At 43.9% G+C, this 24,869-nt stretch overlaps 1 protein-coding gene across 1 annotated transcript in view; it reads left to right on the forward strand.

The window, feature by feature from the left end:
- Positions 1 to 24,869, forward strand: part of DEPTOR (DEP domain containing MTOR interacting protein) — a 236,511-nt gene that overhangs the window by 181,169 nt on the left and 30,473 nt on the right. The window contains 1 exon segment of the mRNA XM_029591951.1: positions 869 to 973. Within this exon segment, the coding sequence (XP_029447811.1) occupies positions 869 to 973 (105 nt within the window).

Consider the following 24,869-nt stretch of genomic DNA (forward strand, 5'->3'; position numbering starts at 1 on the left):
CGCAGAGCTCTATGGTCCGCACATGCGCGGGAGAGCAGCTCTTTACTGCGCATTTGCGGTCCGTCGGACAGAGCCCATTTATATTGTAGATAAAGTGTGTTGCTTTTACGTCCAACAGATGGCATTGTTTTTCCCAAAAAGTATGTTTTTACCTGTCACAGGTGTGACATCTCTATAATATAGGTATATAAAAACATGTGCGTATTCGAATGCAACGTTGTGTCAAAATTTCAAAGCAATTGGTGACGAACTTTCGGAGATTTAAGATTTTGAACAAACGAACATTTACATTTTTATTTATATAGATTAATCCAGAAACACCTTGATTTTATTTAGACAAGGTCACATGGTCCAGCTTAAATTAAATTTATGATTTTTGCCTTCAAAAAATATAATCCTCAATCAGTCAGTGTCCTCTCCCAGTCAATATTTATCACTATTGACTTCTTTAGCAATCAACAAATACGTCAAAATTAGTCTATCTGTGTGGACAATGATGGAAGATATTGACCCTGGCAGACAAAAGTATGATTGATAAAGAATTAAATTGCAAAGCTAGAGAATAATATTGCATCTAGAAATCGCTCTTCCTCTATCCCCAATAGTCAATATTTTTTCAGCTGTTCAGTGAAAGCGGCAGACTGTATTTCTTTTGTCATGCTGCTCTAAAAAAAATCATTCATTCTTTACTTTAGACTGGTCAGTACTAGTAGTTAATGTTTGGCAATGCGATATTGTATGAACTAATAAGAAGTGCTGCTAGGATAGTGTACAGACTCAGATATATATTTGGCATACATATATATCAATATCTTGGCTGTCCCTCTCTTGCATTTCATGGTGTCTCCCTATTTGCTTGTGCTTTCAGATCGTAGGCGATGCAGTAGGGTGGGGATTTGTTGTACGTGGAAGTAAACCCTGTTATATTCAAGCTGTGGATCCCAGTGGGCCTGCGGCTGCAGCTGGAATGAAAGTAAGGTTACACTTTCTAAAAGACTTTTTGGGTTATTGTTTGGGTGTTTTTTCCTTTACAGCTTTAGACATCCATTAACAAATAGGAAATGGAACATTTTTGTCAGTGAAATGTGAGATCCAATGGATGTTAAAAGCTCTCTGGAATTTGAAGCTGAAGTAGTGAAAAAATAATGACATAGGCATCCATGACATCCTCTGTCCTTGCCCACCCCCAAAATTTCATAACCGAGTTAAACGTGGAGGTAAAAGCTGCAGCTTTATTTGCAAAAATGTATGAATTATAACCCAACACTGGACGGTAAGGTTCTAGCAACTCCCGACTGAACCTTACGGGTGAATTTTCAAAAGGAGTTACAACGTGTAAATGTAACTGCTATCGCAGCAATTATCAAAAGCCATTTACTCAAATAAAGTGCACTTAGACGAGAGAAACCCAATTTTACACATGTAAATGCTTTTTAAGATCAGGCTTGGGGAGAGAGGGGCAGACCTTGGGCTGCTAGGAGCTACAACTTGTTTTAATTATTTTGAGAGTTGGGGGGATTGGACATGATGCTGCGTCTTGACATTTTTAAAAACTTATTTAGGGTATAGAGGATCGAGCCCACTTGGCTACTGGTTCCCCCCCCCCCCCCCCCAAAAAAAAACCAAAACCCCAGTAAATTCACCTGGATAACGTAGCCAAGTATATTCAGTTCTGCAGCTAAAGTTATCAGGATATCTTTATCTAAATAATTTAGCCAAGAATATTCAGCAGTAGGTTTGCCCATTGACTGTCTAAAGTTACCCTGTTTTCCTAAAGTTACTGCTTGCTGGTTACTGACCTTACAATCAGGCCGATACAGTACAGTGTGCTCTGGCGGAGCACACTGTTAACCCGCGATTGGACGCGCGTTTTGGACGTGCTAGCTTTACCCCTTATTCAGTAAGGGGTAATAGCGCGGCCAAAACGCGCATCCAACCCTCTGAACCTAATACCACCCGCAACATGCAAATGCATGTTGATGGCCCTATTAGGGATTCCCGCGCAATACAGAAAGTAAAATGTGCAGCCGAGCCGCACATTTTACTTTCAGAAATTAGCGCCTATTCAAAGGTAAGCGTTAATTTCTCCAGGTACCGGGAAAGTGCACAGAAAAGCAGTAAAAACTGCTTTCCTGTGCACCCTCTGACTTAATATCATGGTGATATTAAGTTGGAGGTCCCGAAAGTTAAAAAAAGTAAAAAAAATAGAAAAAAAATTTTGAAATCGGCCCACGGGTCGAAAACCAGACGCTCAATTTTGCCGGCATCCGGTTTCCGAACCCGTGGCTGTCAGCGGGCTCGAGAACCGACGCCGGCAAAATTGAGCGTCAGCTGTCAAACCTGCTGACAGCCGCCTCTTTTTACCGCTGGCCCTAATTTTAATAAATTAAAATACTGTATCGCGCGCACAGGAGAGTGGTCTGTGCACGCACCGCTCTCCCGCGATTTTACTGTATCGGCCCGAATGTTGTAAATAATTTGATTACTCTGCTTTAAGGTAGGAAACTTCCAGGAGCAGATAGAATCCATGCAATACATTGAAAGCGAGAATTTCAATGCATTTAATGTGCATACTTTTCCTACCAATTTAAAAAATGCATGCATGGAAAAAAGTAGCACTTACATAAAATCCTATTTATGCCCGGAAGTTGGTATAGTTCAAAACATGTGTGCATAATTGAAATTACCAGTTTTCCGATTCCTCCACCAGTTCGCTTTCAAAATTCAACCCAAATTGCTTAGCGTCATGGAAGTAAAATTCCTGAGTTCCAGAGATTGTAAGGTCTTGAAAGATATGAGGAACATGTGTACTACAATAACTGAATGTAATACGCTTTGAAGTGGCTGAAAGACAGAATATAAATCAAAAGAAAGAAAAAAAAGAAGAAATTTAATTTTAAATTTTAGATTAGTTTAATTTTTATACTTATTTTATAAGAAGAATTTGCACTGTCATGGCATACTGCTGGAGTTCTGACCCCAAAAGCAGAAGCAGGCTGGACACAGACAAGACGGGCTTGAACAGAAATGGGTACAAGGTATGTTCTGCCTGTTCTGACCACCTTCCCCTTGGACTTTAGCCCTCAAGTGGTGGTGGGCAGCAGGACTTAGACAGTAGAAACACTTGCAGCAGGATATGGGAGCAGGGCTGGATCACAACAAGAGCAGAATACAGGAAGATGCCTACTAAAACAAGACCAGGATCAGATAGGAACACAAGATAAGGACCAAACAGGAACATAGAAACAAAAGTAGAGGAGCAAAGACAAAAATTATGAGATTAAGAGAAGGTCCCAAGTAAGCCCACAAATTAGGCCCACAAGGCAAAAACAAACAAGAGCACAAATACAGGAATAACAAGAACTCGGAATACGAGATGCCTGGGGGAGACTCACGCAAAGATGCGTCAAGAGCAGGTCTAGAACAAGATATAACACCAGGAGTTAGCCCAAAGCTCTGGCATGGTACAGACGTAGAAGCTGGAATATAACAGAAATAAAACAGGAACAGCATGGCTGCCAGCAGCAGGAGGTACAGGCCATAAAGTTGGAAGGACTAAACAGCTAATCCACGAGTCCCAGTGAGACCCCCCCCCCTGTTAGTGGCAGACAAGAACTGCCTAACAGATCCTTGCAGACAGTGAACTAAGGCCTAGATTTTCTAACCTATCGCGGCGGCGTGAATCGCGTGGTACAGGGGGGCGGGGGCGGGCCTGCGATAGCCGGCAGCGATCGCACCCAATAGTGCTATCGTAAAAGATGGTGCTATTGGGCGCGAAATTGGAAGCGAAAAGGCTCCTTACCTTTTCGCCATCCACGCTGTCTTCGCGGCGTCCGCCCCAGTGCCGCCCTGACTCCTCCTGTTCTGGTCTTGACGCCGCCCCTTTTTAATGATCGCATGTGAAAAAGGGACTTTTCACGTTCAAAAAGTCCCTTTTCGCATGCGATCGCTTTGAAAAATGACCCCCTAAGTCTCAGATAGCTTGTCGTGTGGGACATCTAATTTGAAGTTTACTGTTTAGGTTATTTTAACCACATATACAGGTAGATTTTAAAAGGGCAGTGCGCAAGTTATAAAATACTCTTCACATCTGCAGCTTTATGCACATATCTTATGCATGCCACAGTTCCTCCTTAGGTGCAGGGAGAGAGAGAGAGAGAGAGAGAGAGAGAGAGAGAGAGAGAGACACTGTTTATAAGGCTCAGTCTGATACTATATATATGGATCAATGTTTGGGGGCACTTTGAATCAGGGTGAGTTTTTGGGAGTTGGGTTGGGGTTGGGGAGTGTTCTAACAGACACATTCAGTGGTATTCATTATAAAATTTACATCATTAAAGAATTTTAGCCTATATAAGCGATGAAAATTTTAACAAGAGGAGTTGATTTGTACAATGCAGTGTCTGCTAGCTGCATTGTACAAATCAACTCCTTTTCATCCTTTAATGAAACAAATAAAAACTCTTAATAATAAAAATAATGTTTTTGAAAGAATATATCTGAAGGATTATTAACAGAATACAAAATTTAGATCAATAATTCAAAACAATCAACAAATCTTGTATATATACAAAGCATCCATCAGTAACAACAAAAAACCCCCCAGATTTATGAACAAAATTAAACTAATAATATTCCAGTACAACTGAGGGCAATAAAAATAAATTACACATTATCAGCATTATGTTTCTATGAGCATATTGCTAGCATAGTTTTGGTCATCGCATTTCATAAGAGCAATAGCAGAATTAGAAAAGGTACAGAGAAGAGCAACCAAAATGATAAAGGAGATAAAGGAAAGGATAAAGAGGTTAGGGCTCTTCAATTTGAAGAAGGGTCAGCTGCGGAGAGATATGATAGAGGTCTATGATAAAGTGCAGTGTAACGTGAATCGGTTGTTTACTCTTTCAAAGAGTACAAAGACTAGGGCACAAGTTACTAGGTGATACATTCAAGACAAATAGGAGAAAATATTTTTTTACTCAATGCATAATTAAACTGTGGAATTCATTTGCTGGAGGATGTGGTGAAAGCTGTTAGGGGTACATTTATAAAACAGCGCGCGCGCATACTTTTGTTCGCGCACCAGGCGCGCACCAGGTGTGTCTGTAGAAAGAAACGAGCTGTCCACAGTGAAGTTCAACACTCTACCCATGCCGACATCAATCATCCATTTGAACCTTCTGGGGCTGTCAAATCCAGAGAGAAAGGAAGTATTAGAGCAAATATGAGTTAATGGAGATAGCAGGTAGAAATCTTTAACAACCGAAAGATGCTATCCCACATATTGAGTACAACTCTAAGAAAAGGGTGTAGGTTGATCTGGGCCTTTACATGCTCCCTAAGAGAGACTAGCACACTCAGTGTATGGGGATATAAAGAATGATTCTCAACTTTGATCAATAATTCGAGAGTGAAAAGAAAGAACAATCCACAGCTGTGCAACACCATAGTATTTTTTGACATTAAGTAGGGCTAATCCTCCCATGGTTTTAGATAGGCACCAAAGTCTAAGTGATGCTCATGCACACTTTGCATTCCAAATATAGGAAGATAATGCCCTGCTAATGTCTGCAAAAAAGATATCAGGTATCAGACAGGAGAGCCTAGTGAACAGATATAGAAGTCTCAGGGCAATGTTCATTTTTATAAAGTTGATTCTCATGTTAAGAGATTCTGTAATATAAGACTATTGAGACCAGGGCTTCTTTAAATTAAAGCAAAAGAGGAGAAAATTCAATTTCTAGAGCTTTTTTTTTTTTTTTTTTAATCTGGGAAGAAATAGTAATGATTAGAAATGATTATACTGCCACTTAAAGGGAAAATTGGTATGCATATTTCCTTCCACGTCAGTTGGTACATTAAAGGGAATGAGGACGGACTTAAAGTCATTAAGTTTATGTCTAAGAGAATAATCTAAACTCCTTGCAAAAAGCTAATGAATTAGAGAAAGTTTTCAAAATATTAGTGCGTCATCTGCAAGGAGTGCAATTTTGTGCTTAATTTCTCTTATTTTAACCCCTATCACATCGACATCATTACTGTGCCGAATAGCCTGGGCAAAGAGTTCTAGAGAAACAGCAAACAATAAAGGTGATAATGGGCACCCTTTCCAGAACAAATAATGGGATTAGAGCTCCATTAATTTCTAAACTGACTTCTGCTTGATCATATAGAGCCTTAAAGATGGTAACTTTATAACGAGGATCAATACGATTTCTCAAGGGTAGAGTCAGGTCCCAGACTAACACTGGTCTGGGGCTGCCTTAGGCGTGTGATAAGCCGCTATCACACGCGAAATGTCCCTTTTCGTGTGTGATAGCATGCTGGGGGCGGAGTCGGGGCGGAGTCAGGGCAGTGAGGGGAGGAGTCGGGGCAGCGAGGATGTGGACTCTGCAGTGTTTTCGCTGGTGGCAATAAGGTAAGCAATGTTATCGTCGCCAGTAGCTCACCCAAAAGCGTCACCTTTGACTGTGGCGCTATTGGGTGCGAAAGCCGGCAGCAAAAACACCTCGGTGGTGCGAAGGCTGCTGGCTTTCGCAGACCCGCCACCCCCCTTTGCCCCTCTGCTCCCCGTTTTCGCTGTATTCACCATTCTGAGATAGAATGGTGGGGTCACTGTTGGTGGGGTCTCTCTGTGGCCCCACCAACAGTGCACCAGACTTTGACTTTGGTGAAGGACCCTGGTTTAAGGCCCGTCATATGCCTTTTTCCTCTGACAGTATCTCTGGAGAAATGATGCACCGGGTTCAATATCGCCTAACATTATCCAAAGTATTCCTGCCTTTAATGAACCCATCTGACCTTTGTGAATCAGATCCAACCTCAGAGCTATAATATTTGCCATTATTTTTGCATCCATATTTACCAATTTGGTCTTTATAAGCTGCATAATAAAGGATCATTTTCACTGTTGTGTAAAATCATAGCATTTGCCTGCAAAAAAGATCACTGCAGTTGTCCAGACTCTGAAGCATCATTTATAGCTGTTCTCAACAATGGGCACAAATCTGTGAAGGAATTATTATAATTGTTATTTCAAATAGTAACCCCTTTTTCCAAGAGGCTACAAAGTATAAAATCATAAACAGAATATATCAAATCATAATTTCAGATAAAATTTATCAATCAAATGCCTTAGAAAACAACCAGGATTTACACCTTTTTTTTTTTTTACTGAAAAGTCATTGATGGATCTAAGAGCTTATGGTAAGGCATTCCATAATAAAGGACCTGCACATGAAAAAGCTGCCTGTCTGGTTTCAATAAGCCAGCTATCCATCATTTTAAGCAAAATTGGTGGTGATGAACGCAAGGACTGTGTAGGTTGATATAAACAGAAGCTCTCAGAAAACTATGAAGGAGCACAGTTGTGCAATTCCATTGAGAGCCCATCAGCCTTTCCTTTGGTAAGACTATTAGTAGCCCAGAAAGATTCTGAAATGAAATATATTCTATACATTTAAAAAAGGTTGAAGGAAGACCAAACGACAGTCAGCAAGGTTAAAAAGAAAAAAAGGCATCTTTCAAAAAAAAAAAAATGGAAGGCAAATGCAAATAAGGAGAATATCAGCACTGGCATGTTAGGTGTAAAACAGAAATAAGGCAGACCAAGAAAGAATTTGAGAAGAAATTTGACATAAAAGTAAAAACTAATGATACAAAAGTTCATTTATTATTGGTATTTATTTATTGCCTAATGGTAGAGATGAAAGTTAAGTACAAATTAGACAAAAATAAATATAGTAAACAAACACAAATAAGGTTATAAAATCAATTACACAGTCAAAGGTTGCAATTACATTACAAAAAAATAAAACCTAATTTAGAAAATCTGTAAAAATAGAAACATCAGTATAAAATAAAAGAAAAAAAACATTCTATCTAAATTAAATCTTGAGAACTCTTGAGTTCTTAAGAACTGAGCACTTGATTCTGACTACGTGGCCTAGGTCCAATCTCCGGACCTTGCCCCTATCATGTGACAGGGGCATCATCATGAAAAACGGCATCAATCGAGCAGGGTGCCAGGGGGCACCCCGGCCCCAACGAGGGACCATCAGCTTGTTTTCATGGTTCGGGAGGTGCAGGAGGGAGGATCAGGAGTGGGGGGAGAGGGGGGCCCTGAACTATCATTGATGAATTTCTCATCTTTGGGGAGGGGGTGGTGGTGGTCCTGCACCACCAATTATGTATTTCACACCTTTGGGGGGGGGGGGAGGGGAAGGGGGTATGGGATTGGAGTAGGAGCCCTGAGCCATAAATGTCTTTCATGGTCAACTTTGAAGGGGGAGGAGTGGCGAGGCCATCGTCGCATGTGTTTTAAAGTTGAGCAGTGACTCCGGGTGTCAGCCCTGACCCCCCCTCTCAACCTTTTCTTTCAGCTGCTTTTATTTTTTGGGGGTTCCAGGCCCTTTAAATGTAATGTGGGAGCTTTTTCAAAAGCTGGTGTTATTTTATCATGGTTGACCACATCAAATTGCCTATTATTCATGCATGCAAATTGCATGCAAAGAATGTCATTGCAACAGAGGAGGCAGTCTGGGCGGGGCCATGCATAATATCGTGTGATATCACCACTATAGTGTTCTGTTGTGCGGTATACATTGTATATCGCATAATATATGCTGTTTAACACACGTTAGAGCACTTTAGGTTCCAAAATTAGGCACCTAGCACTGGAAATCTGGACTTAGCACCTAACTTTGTTCCCCTGACCTGACCCCTCCTCTGGCTTCGCCCACATTTTAGGTGCCTAATAAATATAGGCGCTTAAATTTAGGGTCCCAAATAGGGACATTTTTCAATTTCTAGATCTCTTTATGTCTATGGACTTTATTTGTTATGGGGATGAATTTTCAAAGCGTTACTTGCTCAAAAATTAGCATATATGTGCGTAAGAAGCCTGTACTCACATAATTATTGTTTTATAACAGTTAAAAGTACACGCAAACTTTTAACTTTTCGTGCACACATATACGCAGGTAAAAACGAGAGATCTTAGGTTGTTCCGGGGCAGGACCAACAATTATTTATTTATTTATTTTCTATACCGGTATTAGTGGTTACATCATACCGGTTTGCATCCGATTTGAAGATGGAAAGTACATCAAACAGGGACAGGGGTGGGACTACAAGGAACAGGAGAGAAGGGTAGCCGGGAACTGGCAAACAAGAATAAAGAACTTAAGTTCTTATTTTCAAAGGTACGCAAGCACATTTGGCAATTTACTCATGTATCTGCTAATTATCTAAAATTAGACTTGTATATTGTGTATTATTGGCTGGGAGGGAGGGCTGGGTGAAGAACCAGGAGGGTCTTGATGATCTGGAGAAGAACTGGGAGAACTGGTGAAGTAATTGGTAAACTGTTCATTTCAGTTTTGTGCGCATGTTTTAAAATATGCCGACTTACGTGTATAAATAGGGTTTTGCATAAGTCCTACTTTATTTTTGTATGTACGTAGTATGTAATTCGTGCAGAAGAGCTGTATTACTCGGAAGCAGCGGAAGATAAGTTTTAAATAAATAAATACGTGAATATTTTTTACATTGGTAAATAAAGTATGTACATTCAATGCATTGACATACTTGCATTCAGTGCATTGCATGCATTTGTGTGTAAGCATACATATTGAGTATATTTTCCAGAATAAAAACAGGCTTATTTTATAATGTGCACATATATGATAGGTGAGGATTCTAAAGTACTATTGTAGATCTATGCACGACCAAATATGCGCTTATACATAGTGGTTTGAAAGTTACCCTGATGTTTTTTTTCCCTTAGATGCAGAATAAGAAAAACTTTAGAGGAAGATTTTAAGTGTTGCACGCGCAAAAAGGGTCAAAAAAGCACTTAATTAGGCTTGTAGACCTTATAAGCGATGAAGATTCTAACGAGGAGTTAATTTGTATACTGCAGTCTCTCTCTCTATCTCTCTCTCTCCACCCGTGCGTAAGATATGCGTGTAAAGACTGCAGACATACGCACATGGAAAGTATTTTAAAACATATGCGTTTATGGGAGCACATGCGGGCCTTTTAAAATTTACACACTGCTATATCAGGGCCTAAGTTACATTCGCAGAAAGTACTAGATGTGAGTTACCTTCTCTGCTAGTGAATCAAGTTAAGTGAAGACAAATAAATGAAAAAATGAGTGAAAAGTTACAGTGACATGTAAAGTTCCCAAAGTGTTAAAATAAATGTAAGCTTGAAGGTGCCGGTAAGGATTTTTTTGGGGGGAGAGGGGATTTCGCACATGAAATAGTCATATACATTGAGACTTATTAGCGCATAAGAACCACCCTGAATATTGGGTACTACAGTTCCGTTGCATCTGTTATATGGAGGGTTTTCCTAATTTCATGGTGGCAGAAGACTCAGATCTATTACTTTCTTTTGGCCCATGAGATATCACTTTTCTTGTGATCTTTAGCAGCTGTCAGAAGCAAGAGGTCAGCTTCCTAAATTTGTTCTGTTGCAGGGATATAGTTGAGTTATGGTTGACTTTGGTGTGGTGGTGATACGTTGAAATCCATTGTAAGGTCTGTGGATAAAGGAAACGTGTTATTGTTAACATGTAGTATATTCCCAGAGTTTGTAGGCTCTAGCTTTTGAACCTCTGGGTTGTTATGTTTAACCTTTTTGTGTAGAAATTATGCCTCTGTATTATAGCGGATATAAAATATTGAACATTTATTTATGTCTGGCCAGTCCTGTGGCTTGTAGACAGGCTTGAGCTCCTGCCTGTGGGGTTGGCACTGTCTGGGAATGTAGAGGAGACCTTTTTATAACTGATTGACACAGAGACAGCTTTAGCAGCTTGTCTGGGAGCTTCGGTGTCAAGTTTAGGTTTAGAGAATGTCCTGTATTTAGCCTCTATTTTTAGAGAGCTAATATGTATAGGTAGTTCTTCAAGATCAGGAAAGAGATTTCTCAGAAAATTGACAGCTGTGATCGCGATGTTTCTGAATGAACATTGCGTGCTATGAAAGATTTAGGACTTTCTCCAAGAACAGAGATAAAACCAATTGTGTTCATATTGTTGAGGAATCACTGAGGAACATATTATAACATGTCAGGTATTTTGATAACAATTAGAACAACAAAAATGGAGAGGTCTTAGGATCCATACAGAAGATGGCAGCATGTGGGACACCTAGAGTCTGCCTCAGATCGTAATTGATCTGTGGGCTTCTTCCTCTCTTTCCCTGCAGTTAAGTTCCCGTTGGTTTCTGTCCCAAGTCCTCTTGAATTCTGCTATATTTTATGGCTTCTATAAGTCTGCTGCAAGTCTGATCCAGGTGTCCGCCATCATTTCAGTGTAAAAGTATTTTCTCTCACCCTTTTGACCTTCTTCCTTAACTGAAGGTTTGGGGGTAACCTGCATGGAGCATCAGTTACTATGCTAAAAAAAAAACTTACTGGGAAGGTTAGATGGACCATTATACTACTCTCTGTTAGCAAAGTGCACTGATCATGCCACGTAATTTGGCCTACAGTATATTTTATAACATCCTTCCTTTGCAAAAATGTGCATATGTTATACCAATTTTCAAAATGATTTACAGGCATATGTGTGCTTTGAAAATTAGAAGTTCAAATTTGGCTGAATAAACCTGCTATTATGTGTGTGGAAACTTTTCAAGGAAATTTATGTGCGTGCTTTTGAAAATACAAAAGTATGCATGCAAGTCCAAACCCCTCCCTAACTCTACCCATGGGAATGCCCTCATTCAGTCCAAGTAAACCTATGCGTGAACGGGTAGTACGTGAATAATTCTATCCACATACAGTGCTGAGAGTTTGTGAACCCCCTAGGATGGTATGTATTTTAGCATGATTCATACTCAAAACATGATTGATCCCAATCTAAACCCCGATATGAGTGAAAGATAACTCTATTAAATAAATAACTCAGACAAAAATGTTATATTTTGATTATTATTCAATGAAAACATTCAACAATAAGTATCCTTGTATGATAAAGTATGTGAACCCTTCATTCAGTAACCATTGACATCTTCTTGAGCAGCAATAACTTCAGCTAAATATTTCCTGTAACTGCTGATTGGTCTCTCATATTGCCTTTGAGGAATTCTGGCCCATTCTTCCATACAGAACATTGGAGGGCTTCCTTGCATGGACAACTCACGTCAGGTTTGCAACAATATTTCATTAGGATTTAGGTCAGGATTTTGACTTGGTCAATCCAAAACATGAAATCTTCTTCAGTCAGTTTGATTTAATTGGATATTTAGGGTCATTGTCTTGCTGTAGGACGCACATTCGTCTTAGCTTCAGCTCATGGAAGGATGGTCTGGCTTTCTCCTTCAGAATTTTCTGACATAAAGCAGACTTCATGGTTCCATCACTGATGGCAAACTCTCCAGGTTCTGATGAAGCACAGCAGCTTCACACCATGTTTGACAGCTGGGATGAGACATTCTTCTACGAAAATTATTTTATTTAGTTTCTTTTTTATTTTCTCCCTTTAACGATTTCAGACTTCAAGGCAAATTACAAGCAGTTTCATATTTCATATAATATGCAATTCAATACATAAAAAATAACATTTTAAATTAGATTTCTACATAAGAACATAATAAATTGCCATACTGGGTCAGACCAAGGGTCCAACAAGTCCAGCATCCAAGAAATGACGGCAGAAGACCAAACGGCCCATCCAGTCTGCCCAGCAAGCTTTCACACTTTTTTTTTTCTCATACTTATCTGTTACTCTTGGCCCTTAGTAACCTTTTGGTTCTATTTGCCTTCCACCCCCACCATTAATGTAGAGAACAGTGTTGGAACTGCATCTAATGTCTAGCTTAATTAGTTAGGGGTAGTAACCACCACAATAAGCAAGCTACACCCATGCTTATTTGTTTACCCAGACTATGTAATTCAGTCCTTGTTGGTTGTTGTCTGTATATAGATCCACTTTTCTTCATCCCCCCTGCCATTGAAGCAGAGAGCTATGCTGGATATGCATTGAAAGTGAAGTATCAGTCTTTCTCCCCTGCCGTTGAAGCAGAGAGCTACGTTGGATATGCATTGAAAGTGAAGTATCAGTCTTTCTCCCCTGCCGTTGAAGCAGAGAGCTATGCTGAATAAGCGTGAAGTAAAAACAAGGTACTTTCTTTGCTGACAGGATGGTGAACTCTCAGGAGGAGTCCTCGGAGGTCATGAGGGAGCCAGTCCCCTGGCTATCAGGACTTCTGGCAAGCCAAGGATGAACACCAGGCAGGGGTTTTGTTACGCTCTCCTTCTCCAAAGGGGAGGAGCTAGCAATCTGTTATGCTCGCCTCCTTCATAGGGGAGGAGTTAGCAATCTGCTGTTGCTCACTCCGCCAGGAGGGCGGAGTTGGCAAGCTGTTCTGCTGTGCTCCTGAAAGGGGAAGGAGTAGCGATATGACATGACCTGCTCCTCCAGAGGGGAGGAGTTAGCTATCTGTAATTCTGTTAGCGAACTGCTGTTAGATACTCCTGTAAGGAAAGGAAGTAGCAAGCAACAGAGTAGCAATCTGTTATAGATCAACTCTCCAAGGAAGAGGAGTTGGCAATAGGTATATAGTACTTCGTTATGAGATAGCAATCTATCATGCCCCCCACTATGGAGTAGCAATCTGTATATATATATATATATATATATATATATCAGCTGCTGGCAAGACTCAGAGAAAGAAGAGTAGCTGTCTATATAATACTTCCCTGAGTGGAGTCAGTGGTCTATAGTGGTTGGCTGCCACAAGGTGACAATAGTGAAAGGAATGACCACTTGGAGGAAATGGTGAATCCCTGGGCCGATGACAGATGACAGCGCCCTCAGGAGGAGATCCTGAGAGGAACCATCGGCTAAGCTAGAATTTGAGATAAACACAATAGTTCTTTATCAGACTGGAAGCTGGACCACAAGAGGTGGCAGTAGTGAGTCGCTGTGTCTGACAAGGCTGAAGTCCTTCTTATACTGGAATATAATCTCTGGGTCGCTGAGCTGTAGAGAGAGACTAGAAGTAATGAGTAGACAGGGTATACTGGATACAAGATGGTACACTCACAATAGTCTATGCCAGGGCTCTCGTTCTCTTGCCGAATACGCGGTCGAATTCCACTCATTGGCCACCGAGCTGGACTGGAGGGAGGACAGCCTTCATGGGATATTCTTGGAAGGATTGTCTTCATGCCTCAAGGATGAGCTAGCAGCAAGGGACCTTCCTGACGACCTAGACAGCATGATCGACCTGACAGGAAGGGTCGACCGCTGACTCCAACAATGGTTTCGTGAAGGGAGATCAGTTCGTAGACCGGTTAACCTGGCACCTACGTTCTCTCGACCCATGTCCTCCTCCTCTGCTTCTTCGAACAACCAAGGGGTGGAGCCTATGCAGTTGGGACGAGGCTCTTTCTCACAAGAGGAAAGAGACATCAACGGTCGCTAGGCCTTTTCCTATACTATGGTAATAAGGGGCATTTCTTAGCCCAATGTGGTGAGTGGCCAGAAAATGCCAGAACCTAGGTGTCATCGAGGAGCTGACTCTAGGTAGTACTAATTCCGCTCCTCAATGCACCATACCAGTCACCCTCGAATACCCTAGTGGTTCTTTCGATACGTTGGCTTTGGCGTGCGCATGTTATAAAATCCAGGGTCGGTGCGCACAAAGGGGTGCACACTTGTGCACCTTGAGCAGGCCAAGCCCTAGAGGAGCAGCCTTGGAGGGAACTTTTTTAGCTCCCTCCACCTTTCCCTCCCTTCCCCTATCTAACCCACTTCCCAGCCCTACCTAAATCCTCCCCCCCCCCCCACCTTGTTTCTCTGAGTTATGCCTGCCTCTGTTTGCTATCTTGTTACACTGTTTTCCTTCCTCGAGATCAGGGCTTCTGGTTTCCTGTGATTCAGTGACTGTGGGAAGGGTCGAAAAACCTGTCATTTCAAAAAGAATTCCACATTCTTTGCATAACCACCCCAAGGGACCAGGGCTGAAACGTTGGCAGGGGTTAACGTATCCATAGTCCTCCCCTTCCAACCCTGTGTCAGTCCAGCTTGATAAGAGGAGGACATTGATAGTGCAGTGCCTCAAGTTTGTCCTCATCCTTTTCTGTCGGCCCAGAGTCTTACACCATGTACTGTGCAGCATGGTTAAAAGCATGACATCAGTATTGGCCAGCAGAAGAGGAGGAGTAATCAACCTGAGATGTCATTCTGTTGTTTTCATCTTCCAACAGCCAAGCTATTATGGGAGCATGAGTGAGGGAATCAGAGGGAGGGGATGGAGGGAAGGGAGAATGAGGGAGTACAAGATATTGGGGAGGGAGGGGTTAAGAGAGTGAGTCAGGGGATCAGAGGAGCTGTGGGTTATGAGGTGATAAGAATGGTATAGGAAGGAAGAGAGTGAGTGAGACGATCATGGGTGCTATGATTGATTTGTGAGTGGATTGTCCCTCCCTCTTCTGATCCTGGATGATATTCTCCTCCCTGATCCAGGATCCCCTTTTTCTCTTCCCTCTGTTCCCTTATTTCTCCATCCTCCCCTCCCTCTGCACCTCCATCTCCTATTCCTCTGCTCTTCCTGCCTGAAATCCCCTCTCCCTATTTCCCAGATCCCTTCATTATTCCCTATTATCTATCCCTCTCTTTCCTTCCCAGCATTGTTCATTAAGATCTTTTTTTCCCCAAAATGTGACCAAATAAATGAACTGGACACACAAGAAATATCAGAAAATGACTTTATAAAAGTAAATGTGCCACATAATTGCCGCAGAATTGTCCAACTCTTCCAGCACAATCTAGTCTCAAGCTGCCACAGGAAACAGGGGGTTGTGCTTAAGATCATTAGATATGAACACCCAAGCTCTCTTTCCTGCCCATCAGTATCTCACCCTCTCCCAAACCCCATCATGTTCTGCTGACTTGGAGTTTTACACCTCAAATGTATGAATCTACACTTTTTTGCACTGAATTTTAACTGTCAAGTTAGGTTTTCTTAGATCTTGGTGTCTTCTGCAGAAAGGCAAAATTTTTCTCCTAAACCTTCTTCAGTACTGCTCAAGCTTTTTTGCTCTCTCTCTCTACATACAATAAATATTATCAATATTTTAATGTTCAGAAGGCCATTAGCAAAGAAAAATAATCAGATCTGCAATAGCAGGACTGCAAATTGTTGTATTTTGTCTACCACTTCGCAATCAACTAAATGGAGTCAGTCTTTCAGTTGGTCTCCTTGTCAAATCATCTTGTTTTTAAAATGTGCCATGTGATCTTGTGAGGTGATTAAGGGAGAACCAGCACAAACAAACTTCTCCTTTCATTATTCTGGCAAGGCTGATTAGGACATGCTGAGATTCACTTTCTAGGAAAATATTGGTGCCAATCTTGGATTTCAGCTATGCTTTAAAAACGGTCTGGTAAACTCATTGCTGTGCTAGAAATAAGTGCATGAAGCTTTTGTTTCTTGATTAGATAAATGTGTCACGTGATTGGCAGCACCCAGTAGGATGATTTCCCTTAATATTTTGCCTGAGGGAATTTGGATAGACAAACTTAAAAATAATGTTCCCCTTTATTGAAGTAGGCCCTGTTGCGTGGGAGTGATTTGTGCACAGTGCTCAACAGGGGAGGAGGTCACAGCTGTTGTGCTGCAAAATCTCTGCTTTGCACGGGCTGAAGTCCAAGCTAGAACGCAGAGGTTGCACACAATACAATTACAGCTCTGTTTCCCACAGGCAGCTGAAACTAGGGCTACTGTGTGTCTGCATGAATGGACACAGCTGTAAGGGTGAGAAACCAGCATAAACCCATGATTTTGCACCGTTACAACATAGAAATCTCCAGGATTCATCCTAATGCCACTATTTTAAATATTTATCTGTAATAACCTGAGAGAAGTGAGTCTAAGAAGGGCTGAATGAAGCATGGCACCTCTTTACCATACCTTTCACATACTCCAACATGCATCCCCACTTAAAAAATTTACTGACGCTGATGATAAGACTAAACAATTTTTAACTTAGAAGTGAGTGACCATCATAATAGGCTTCATCGATATAGCATGAAGCTTTAAGACTCTTGTATTAGTGCAGCCTTATGTTGTTTTTGTTTTTGGTATCTTTGTATTTTTGTATTTTGTAATTTAGTATTTTTTTTTTTGCTTGGTATTCTCAATTTTGTATTATTGTATACTTTGTAATTTCATTCTATGTGGGCTGTTATGAAATTATTCTCCAGGTCTCATCTCATATGCTGTTTGGTGCACACTGTACAATTTTGTTAGCTTTTCTCTGGACTGCCTCCACCCTGTCAATATACAATTTCCAGAATTCAACACAAGATTCTAGGTGAGCTCTCATCAATGATCTGCATAGTAGCTTTACCACCTCTCCCAATGCACCCTAGTAACCTATGCGCGTCCCGGGGCTTGCGCGCACCGCCGAGCCTATGCAAAATACGCGCGTAACCCTTTGAAAATCTACCCCAGAGTATGTATATGATGAGCACATGGGGGATGGACAGAGAGTGGGTGGGGGTTAGAGAGAGAATCTGTATACTGAGCAGGTGGCAGGGCTAAAGAAAGTGAGAAGGTATAGAGTGGGTAGGGCTGGAGAGAGAGAAGGGGCTGTGTAGAGAGAGAGAGAATGGATGTTGCCACTGTGGAAAGAGAGTAAAAAGATTTGGGTGATGTTGGTATGGTAGTCATTGAGTGGAGGAGAGAGAGGAGAATACTGTGGGTGGAAGGAGAAAAGAGAGAAGAAGAGATATGGGGCAGGGAGAGAGAGCAGATGCTGGGCACTTTGGGCAGGGGTGAAAGAAGAGATTGAAAGGCATGCTGTGCCATAGCCAATGCTGCCAAGGAAGGAAGTACCGTGCAGGAGCTTCCACAGTAGATAAGTCTCAGAGAACATAAGAAATTGCCATACTGGGTCAGACCAAGGGTCCATCAAGCTCAGCATCCTGTTTCAACAGTGGCCAATCCAGGCTGCAAGTGCCTGGCAAGTACCAAAAAACTAAGTATATCCCATGCTACTGATGCCAATAACAGCAGGGGCCATTCCCTAAGTCTACTTGATTAATAGCAGGTAATGGGCTTCTCCTCCAAGAACTTATCCAAACCTTTTTTAAACCCAGCTACACTAACTGCACTAACCACATCCCCTGGCAACATATACCAGAGTTTAATTGTGCATTGAGTGGAAAACAACTTTCTCCGATTAGTTTTAAATGTGCCACATGCTAACTTCATAGAGTTCCCCCTAGTCCTTCTATTATCCAAAAGTGTAAATAACCAATTCACATTTACCCGTTCTAGACCTCTCATGATTTTAAAGATCTCTATCATATCCCCCCTCAGCCGTCTCTTCTCCAGGCTGAACAGCCCTAACCTCTTTAGTCTTTCCTCATAGGGGAGCTGTTCCATCCCCTTTATCATTTTGGTCGCCCTTCTCTGTATCTTCTCCATCGCAACTATATCTTTTTTGAGACGTGGAGACCAGAATTGTACACAATATTCAAGGTGTGGTCTCACCATGGAGCAATTCAGAGGCATCTTGCCAACCTCCTCCAGCGTCCCTGGACCGGCTAGACACTGCCTTCCGCCATGTTCTCCTGAGGCCTAAGGGCGCATGCGCGGCGCAGCCCCAACTCAAGTACCAGCTGTGCTGCAAACCTGAGATGACATCATCCTCACTGTATACTTAAGGTCTTCGTTTTTGCTAGCTATTCGAGTTAGCAAGGGTGGGATTCGCTCTCTGCATACCTTGCTACTCTGCCTCCTTGGACTTTACCAGGGGTACCCACTCCTCGGGGACCTCGCTCTCTTTCTTACTTTACAGGTCGCAGTCTGGAACCGGTACTTGCTCCTCGAGGGCCCAAGTTCCCGAAACTGCTACCGGAAACTACTTCTGCCAGGAAGTCACCGCTGCCTACAACACTAGTGAGTTACCATCTCTCTCTCAGAGCTTTCCCTGGAACCAGGTACTCGCTCCTCGAGGGTCTACTTTATTCCAGCCTCTGGCCTGCCTCAAGAGACTATTGTGTGAGTGTTACCATCCAGATTCTGTTCCTGAACTCTGCATACTCTGCTTACTCACTATCTCCAGTTTCTCTACAGCTCAGCCATCCTGGGATCGCTGTAGCGAGCGATGCGGATTCAGCAATGAGGGAACTTGTTGCCAAGGCATAGGTAGGCAGGGCCAGCTAGCTTAAGAGTCCATGAGGAATGACGTCATCCGAGGGGGACGTCCCCGAGGTTCCCACCATGTTGCGCATAAGACTAGCCAGATAGCGCGTGCGTGCGCCTAAGGGACTCCGAAGGCAAGATGGCGGTCAGTAGTATCCACGCCATCCAGGGGGGCCCAGGAACCAAGGCGTGTAGGTTGGCGATAGCTGGCGAAGGCCGTGAATCGACCCAGAGGAGTCAGTGTAGTCAAGCAAGAGGTGAGCAACAGCATCGCAGCCATCTGTGACCGATGGGCGTAACAGTACCCCCCTTCTTAGGGCCCCTCCCCGGGGGTTTGGGCTTCTTTGTGTGAGAAGCATGGAACTGCTGGATCGGGTCTTTGTCAAGGATATTAACGGCAGGTTCCCAGCTGTTTTCCTCAGGACCAAATCCTTCCCAAGAGATCAAGTATTTCCATCGCTTTCCACGCTTCCTCCCTTCCAAGATGTCCTGTAACTGATACGTATTGTCATCCTCAGACACCAGAGGTTGGGGCTTGAGTGGTTTCTTGGGGAACTCGGACAAGAACTTGAGAGATTTTAACAGTGAGATGTGGAAGGCGTTATGAATCTTGAGCAATGTGGACAGGCGGAGATTGTAAGTGACTGGTCCCAGCCGACGAAGAACAGGAAAAGGTCCAATGTATCAGGGAGCGAAGCAGGCTGAAGGTAGTTTCAAGCTAATAAAGTGAGTGCTGAGCCACACCTTGTCTCCAGGGTTAAACTGAGGAGTTGCCCGATGATGAGCATTGTAAAATTTCTTTGATTTCTGAGCGGCTTGCTGTAGAAGTTGTTTGGTGTGGTCCCAGAGCTGATGTAACTCCTGTGCAGTCACCTGCGCTGCTGGAGAAGATACAGACCCTCGGCCCAGGGTAGTAAGTCGGACCAGTCATTCTGCCGAGAGTTCACATATGCCCAAAGAAACTGTTTCAGGGTTCGGTTCATCCTCTCTGTCTGACCGCTGGCCTGTGGGGGCTAGGCCGATGTGAGGTCTAAGGTAATATTACATTTTTTACACAGGGACCTGCAAAACCTGGCTGTAAATTGTACACCCCGATCTGAGAGTATATGTCTCGGGAGTCCGTGGAGGTGAAAGATGTGGCGAATGAATAACTTTGCTAACTCCAGGGCTGAGGGAAGACCAGGTATGCCACAAAGTGAGCCATCTTTGAAAATGGGTTCACAGTAACCCAAATGGTGTTGTTGCCACTGGAAGGACGGAGGTCCACAATGAAATCTGTGGCTATATGGGTCCACGGCTCACTGGGTGACGAAAGGGGTTGTAGGAGACCCCAAGGGCGGCCTGCTGGCGGTTTCTGACGAGCACAAGTGGGACATGATTCCACATACGCTAGAGTGTTTTTCTTCATGGTTGGCCACCAATAGAAACTTTGAAGAGTGGAAAGAGTTCTAGCTTGTCCGGGGTGGCCTGCCAACAAGTAGTCATGCGCCCAGCAGAGGATTTTCCTTTGAAGTGGTCAGGGAACCACCGTTTTCCCAGCGGGCACTGTGAGCATGGTAGAAAGGAGAACTTTAGTTGGGTCAATGATGTGTTGTGGAACATCCGGAATATCTTCTGTGGTGAACAAACGAGAGAGAGCGTCAGCTCGAGTGTTCTTATTAGCTGGTTGGTATCGTAGTAGGAAATTGAACCGAGTAAAAAAAAGAGACCAGCGGGCCTGTCTGTGATTGAGGCGCTGTGCATGGTGCAGATACTCGAGGTTCTTGTGGTCAGTATATACTGTGATCTGGTGTTGTGCCCCCTCGAGCCAGGGACACCACTCCTCGAAGGCCAGTTTAATTGCCAGCAATTCCTTGTCCCCGATTCCATAATTACGCTCAGCCAGGGAGAAGCATCGGGAGAAGAAGGAGCACAGGTGTGATTGGCTGAATGTTGGCTAAGTACTGCACTTACACCGACAACAGAAGCGCCTACTTCAACGATGAAGGGTCATCGGGGGTCAGGACGACATAAGCATGGTTCTTGTAGGAATGCCTCTTTGAGCTTCTGGAAAGCGGTCATGGCCTCAGGTAGCCACTGAGAGGGGTTAGCTTCCATACGAGTCATAGCTGTGAGTGGGACAGTCAGCGTAGAATAATGATGGATGAACGACCTGTAGTAGTTCATAAACCCCAGAAATATTTGGAGCGCCTTGAGACCCGTTGGTTGAGGCCAGTCGCATATGCTCTTGGTCTTTTGTGGATCCATTTGGAAGCCCTGACTTGATACCACATAGCCTAGAAACGGGACAGATTCTTGGTGGAAAGAACATTTCTCCAGCTTGGCATACAACTGGTTGTCCCTTAGGCATTGCAAGACGTTGGCGATGTCCTGGTGGTGGCTCTGGAGATCTTGTGAAAAAACTGGGATGTTGTACAGGTAGACCACAACGCAACTGTAGAGCATGTCTCTGAAGATCTCGTTCATCATATTCTGAAACACAGCTCGAGTGTTGCAGAAGCCAAACGGCATTATCAGATATTCAACATGGTCGTTGTGGGTATTAAATGCGGTTTTCCATTTGTCGCCGTGACGGATCCTGACCAACTTGTAAGTTCCCCTGAGGTCCAATTTGGTAAATATCTTGGCCCCCTGGAGCCTGTCGAAGAGTTAGGAGATTAACGGCAAGGGGTAACAGTCCTTCTGGGTAATCTCATTTAAGCCGCGGTAATCTATGCACGGCTGGAGGGAGTCGTCCTTCTTCCCTACAAAAAAGAACCCTGCTCCAGCAGGAGATTTGGAAGGCCGAATGCAGCCCTTTGCAAGATTGTCTTGTATATATTCGGACATGGCCTTTGTCTCTGTTAGCGAAAGTGGGTAGACCCTTCCTTGGGGAGGCTCAGTGTTAGGCAATACGTTTATAGCACAATCAAATGATTGGTGAAGAAGTAGAGTGTCTGCAGCCTTTTTGGAAAACACATCCCTGAAAGAGGAGTACTGTGATGGGAGGCCCAGAAGGGACGTTGCGGTAACCAGGCAAGGCATCGGGAACACGACCTCCAAGCATCTCTTATGGCAGGAGTTGCACCATTGGCAGAATTGTACAGTACTTCAATCAAATTGTGGAGTGTGCAGTTTTAACCACGGTAATCCCAGGACCACAGGGTGTATAGCTTTATCCAGTACTAGAAAGGAAATAGTCTCCTTGTGCAGAGATCCAGTGTGGAGTCGAATGGGCACCGTGGAGAAAGTAACTTCGCCTGGTAGTGGCTCGCCGTGAATGGGGGAGAGCAATAATGGCGTTGGCGTACAGACAGTGGGAATCCGAAGGTGTTCCACAAGTTGCCTTAAGATAAAATTTCCACAGGCTCTGGAGTCCACCAATGCCAGGGTGTGAAATTCCTGAGTGTCCGAGTAAATGGAGACAGGCAGAGTTAATGGAGGAGAGGGTGAAGTCAGGCCTAGGAGGAGTCCTCTGGCAGAACCTAGGCCTGGGAGTTTCCCGGACAGAGTGGACAGGATGGTACCACATGTCCTGGTTGACCACAATACATGCAGAGGCCAGATCTTTGACGTCTATGCTTCTCCTTTGAGGATAGATGACTGTGGCCCATTTGCATCGGTTCTTCTTCCTTGGTGCCTTGTGTAGTAGCGGACTGAGCAGACTGAGCGGATGACGTTGGACGACTGCGCGGGGCTCCTGAAGCCTTCATCTTGGATCCTCTGGTCTCGTGCAACCACTCATGAAGACGGCGGTTGATGCGACCGGCGAGGTCAATAAGAGAATCCAATGCCTCAGGGAGTTCCCGTGCTGCTAGTTCATCCTTGATACGCGAGCTCAGACTCTCGAGGAATATAGCACGTAGGCAGCCTAGGTTCCAGTGCAATTCAGAGGAGAGAGTCCTAAATTCGATGACATAATTAGTCAGAGGTCTGGAACCTTGTTGCAGATGCAGGAGCGTAGATCTGGAGATGGCTTTCGACTTGGGTCATCAAATACGGACCGAAATAGAGCGAGGAAGCCCAGCAGGTCCTGAAGGATCGGATCCGTTCATTCCCAAAGGGGTGATGCCCAGGCCAACACCTTTCCATCCAGGAGGGGTAGGATGTATGTTGTCTTGGAAACTACATCAGGAAAATATGCAGGTTGTAATAAAAAGTGCATATTGCACTGGTTCAAGAAGCCCCTACACAGTAAGGGGTCACCTGCGAAACGAGGAAGTGCTGGCAGAGGCACTGGAGGCCGGAATGGTGACACATGTGAAGCAGGAATAGGCTTGGCAGTGTTCAATTGGTTGATGGCATTAGCCATAGTCTCCAGAATCCTTTGTTGTTCTGTAATTCACTGGGCCAGGCCAGGGATGGCCTGGAGTGCCGAGACCTGTGCTGGGTCCATGGACTTGGCAATCTGTTAGGATTTGTGTGTATGTGGGCCCTGGGCCGAGGTGAGAGATGGTACGCCCACGGGGGGGAGCCCCGTGAGCCTCACCGTCGGGAGGCGAGGTCTCAGTTGAGTGAAGTGTAGAGCAACAAGTGCTGGAGAGAGAGAGCAGAGATGAGAGGCAGAGGAAGCTAGAGGGAGTGACCCCTGGTGGTGGAGTCACAGAACATCAGCGCAGGGAGCTGGCGCTAGTTCTAGCTAGAGAGTCCTTGAATCTTTATTAGAGAAGTAGAGTAACACTGCCGTGGAGTGGGGAGTGTGGAAGAAAGACACACAGGCTCTGGGGTGCCCCCATGGTCTGTGAAGTGGAGAACACCCGCGGAGTAGTCCTCTGTAGATGATGGTACGGCAATGGTCCACAGAGCAGGGTACACCAGTAAGGGTCCTTGGTAGTGATGGTATGGCAAGGGTCCGCGGAGCGGGGTACACCGATGAGGGTTCCTCAGTAGCAATGGTACGGCAATGGTCCGCAGAGCGGGGTACACCAATGAGGGTTCCTCAGTAGCAATGGTACGGCAATGGACCGCAGAGCGGGGTATACCAATGAGGATTCTTCAGTAGCAGAGTGAAAGTTCCAGAGAAGGCTCCGGGGAACGGAGCAGGCAGAAATCCTAGGCGGAAGGCCCTCTGAGGAGCAGATAGCCAGACAGGAAGGGCCCCCGAGGAGCAGGTACCTGGAACGTCTCATGCCACGGAAGCAGGAGCTGGAACAAGAGTCTGTAGCGAGCGATGCGGATTCAGCAATGAGGGAACTCGTTGCCAAATCGTAGGTAGGCAGGGCCAGCTGGCTTAAGAGTCCTTGAGGAATGACATCATCCGAGGGGGACGTCCCCGAGGTTCCCACCTTGACTCGCATAAGACTGGCTAGGTAGCGCGTGCGTGCACCTAAGGGACTCCGAAGGCAAGATGGCGGTCAGTAGCGTCCACGCCATCCAGGGGGGCCCAGGACCGACGGGCGTAACAGATATTTAAGACCCCGATCTGTTTTTTGAAATCGATAGGTTGATACATCCGCCCAAGACCCCAAAGAATTTAAAGGAAGAAGCTCAGTTTTATGTCAGTTGACTCGATATCCAGAAAAAGAATAATAGTCAGAAATAAGTGAAAAAAAACGTGGGAGAGAAGAAATAGGATTTCAATAAATCGCAAAACATCATCTACATAAACCGAAAGCTTATAAGTATCTGAGCCAAAATCTACACCTTCAATAGGAAAATCATTCCGAATAGCCATTAACAGGAGTTCCAAAGTGAGGTTGAAAAGGAAGGGAG

The sequence above is a fragment of the Rhinatrema bivittatum genome, chromosome 2 (assembly GCF_901001135.1).
Source record: "Rhinatrema bivittatum chromosome 2, aRhiBiv1.1, whole genome shotgun sequence".
NCBI classification, from domain to species: Eukaryota; Metazoa; Chordata; class Amphibia; order Gymnophiona; family Rhinatrematidae; genus Rhinatrema; species Rhinatrema bivittatum.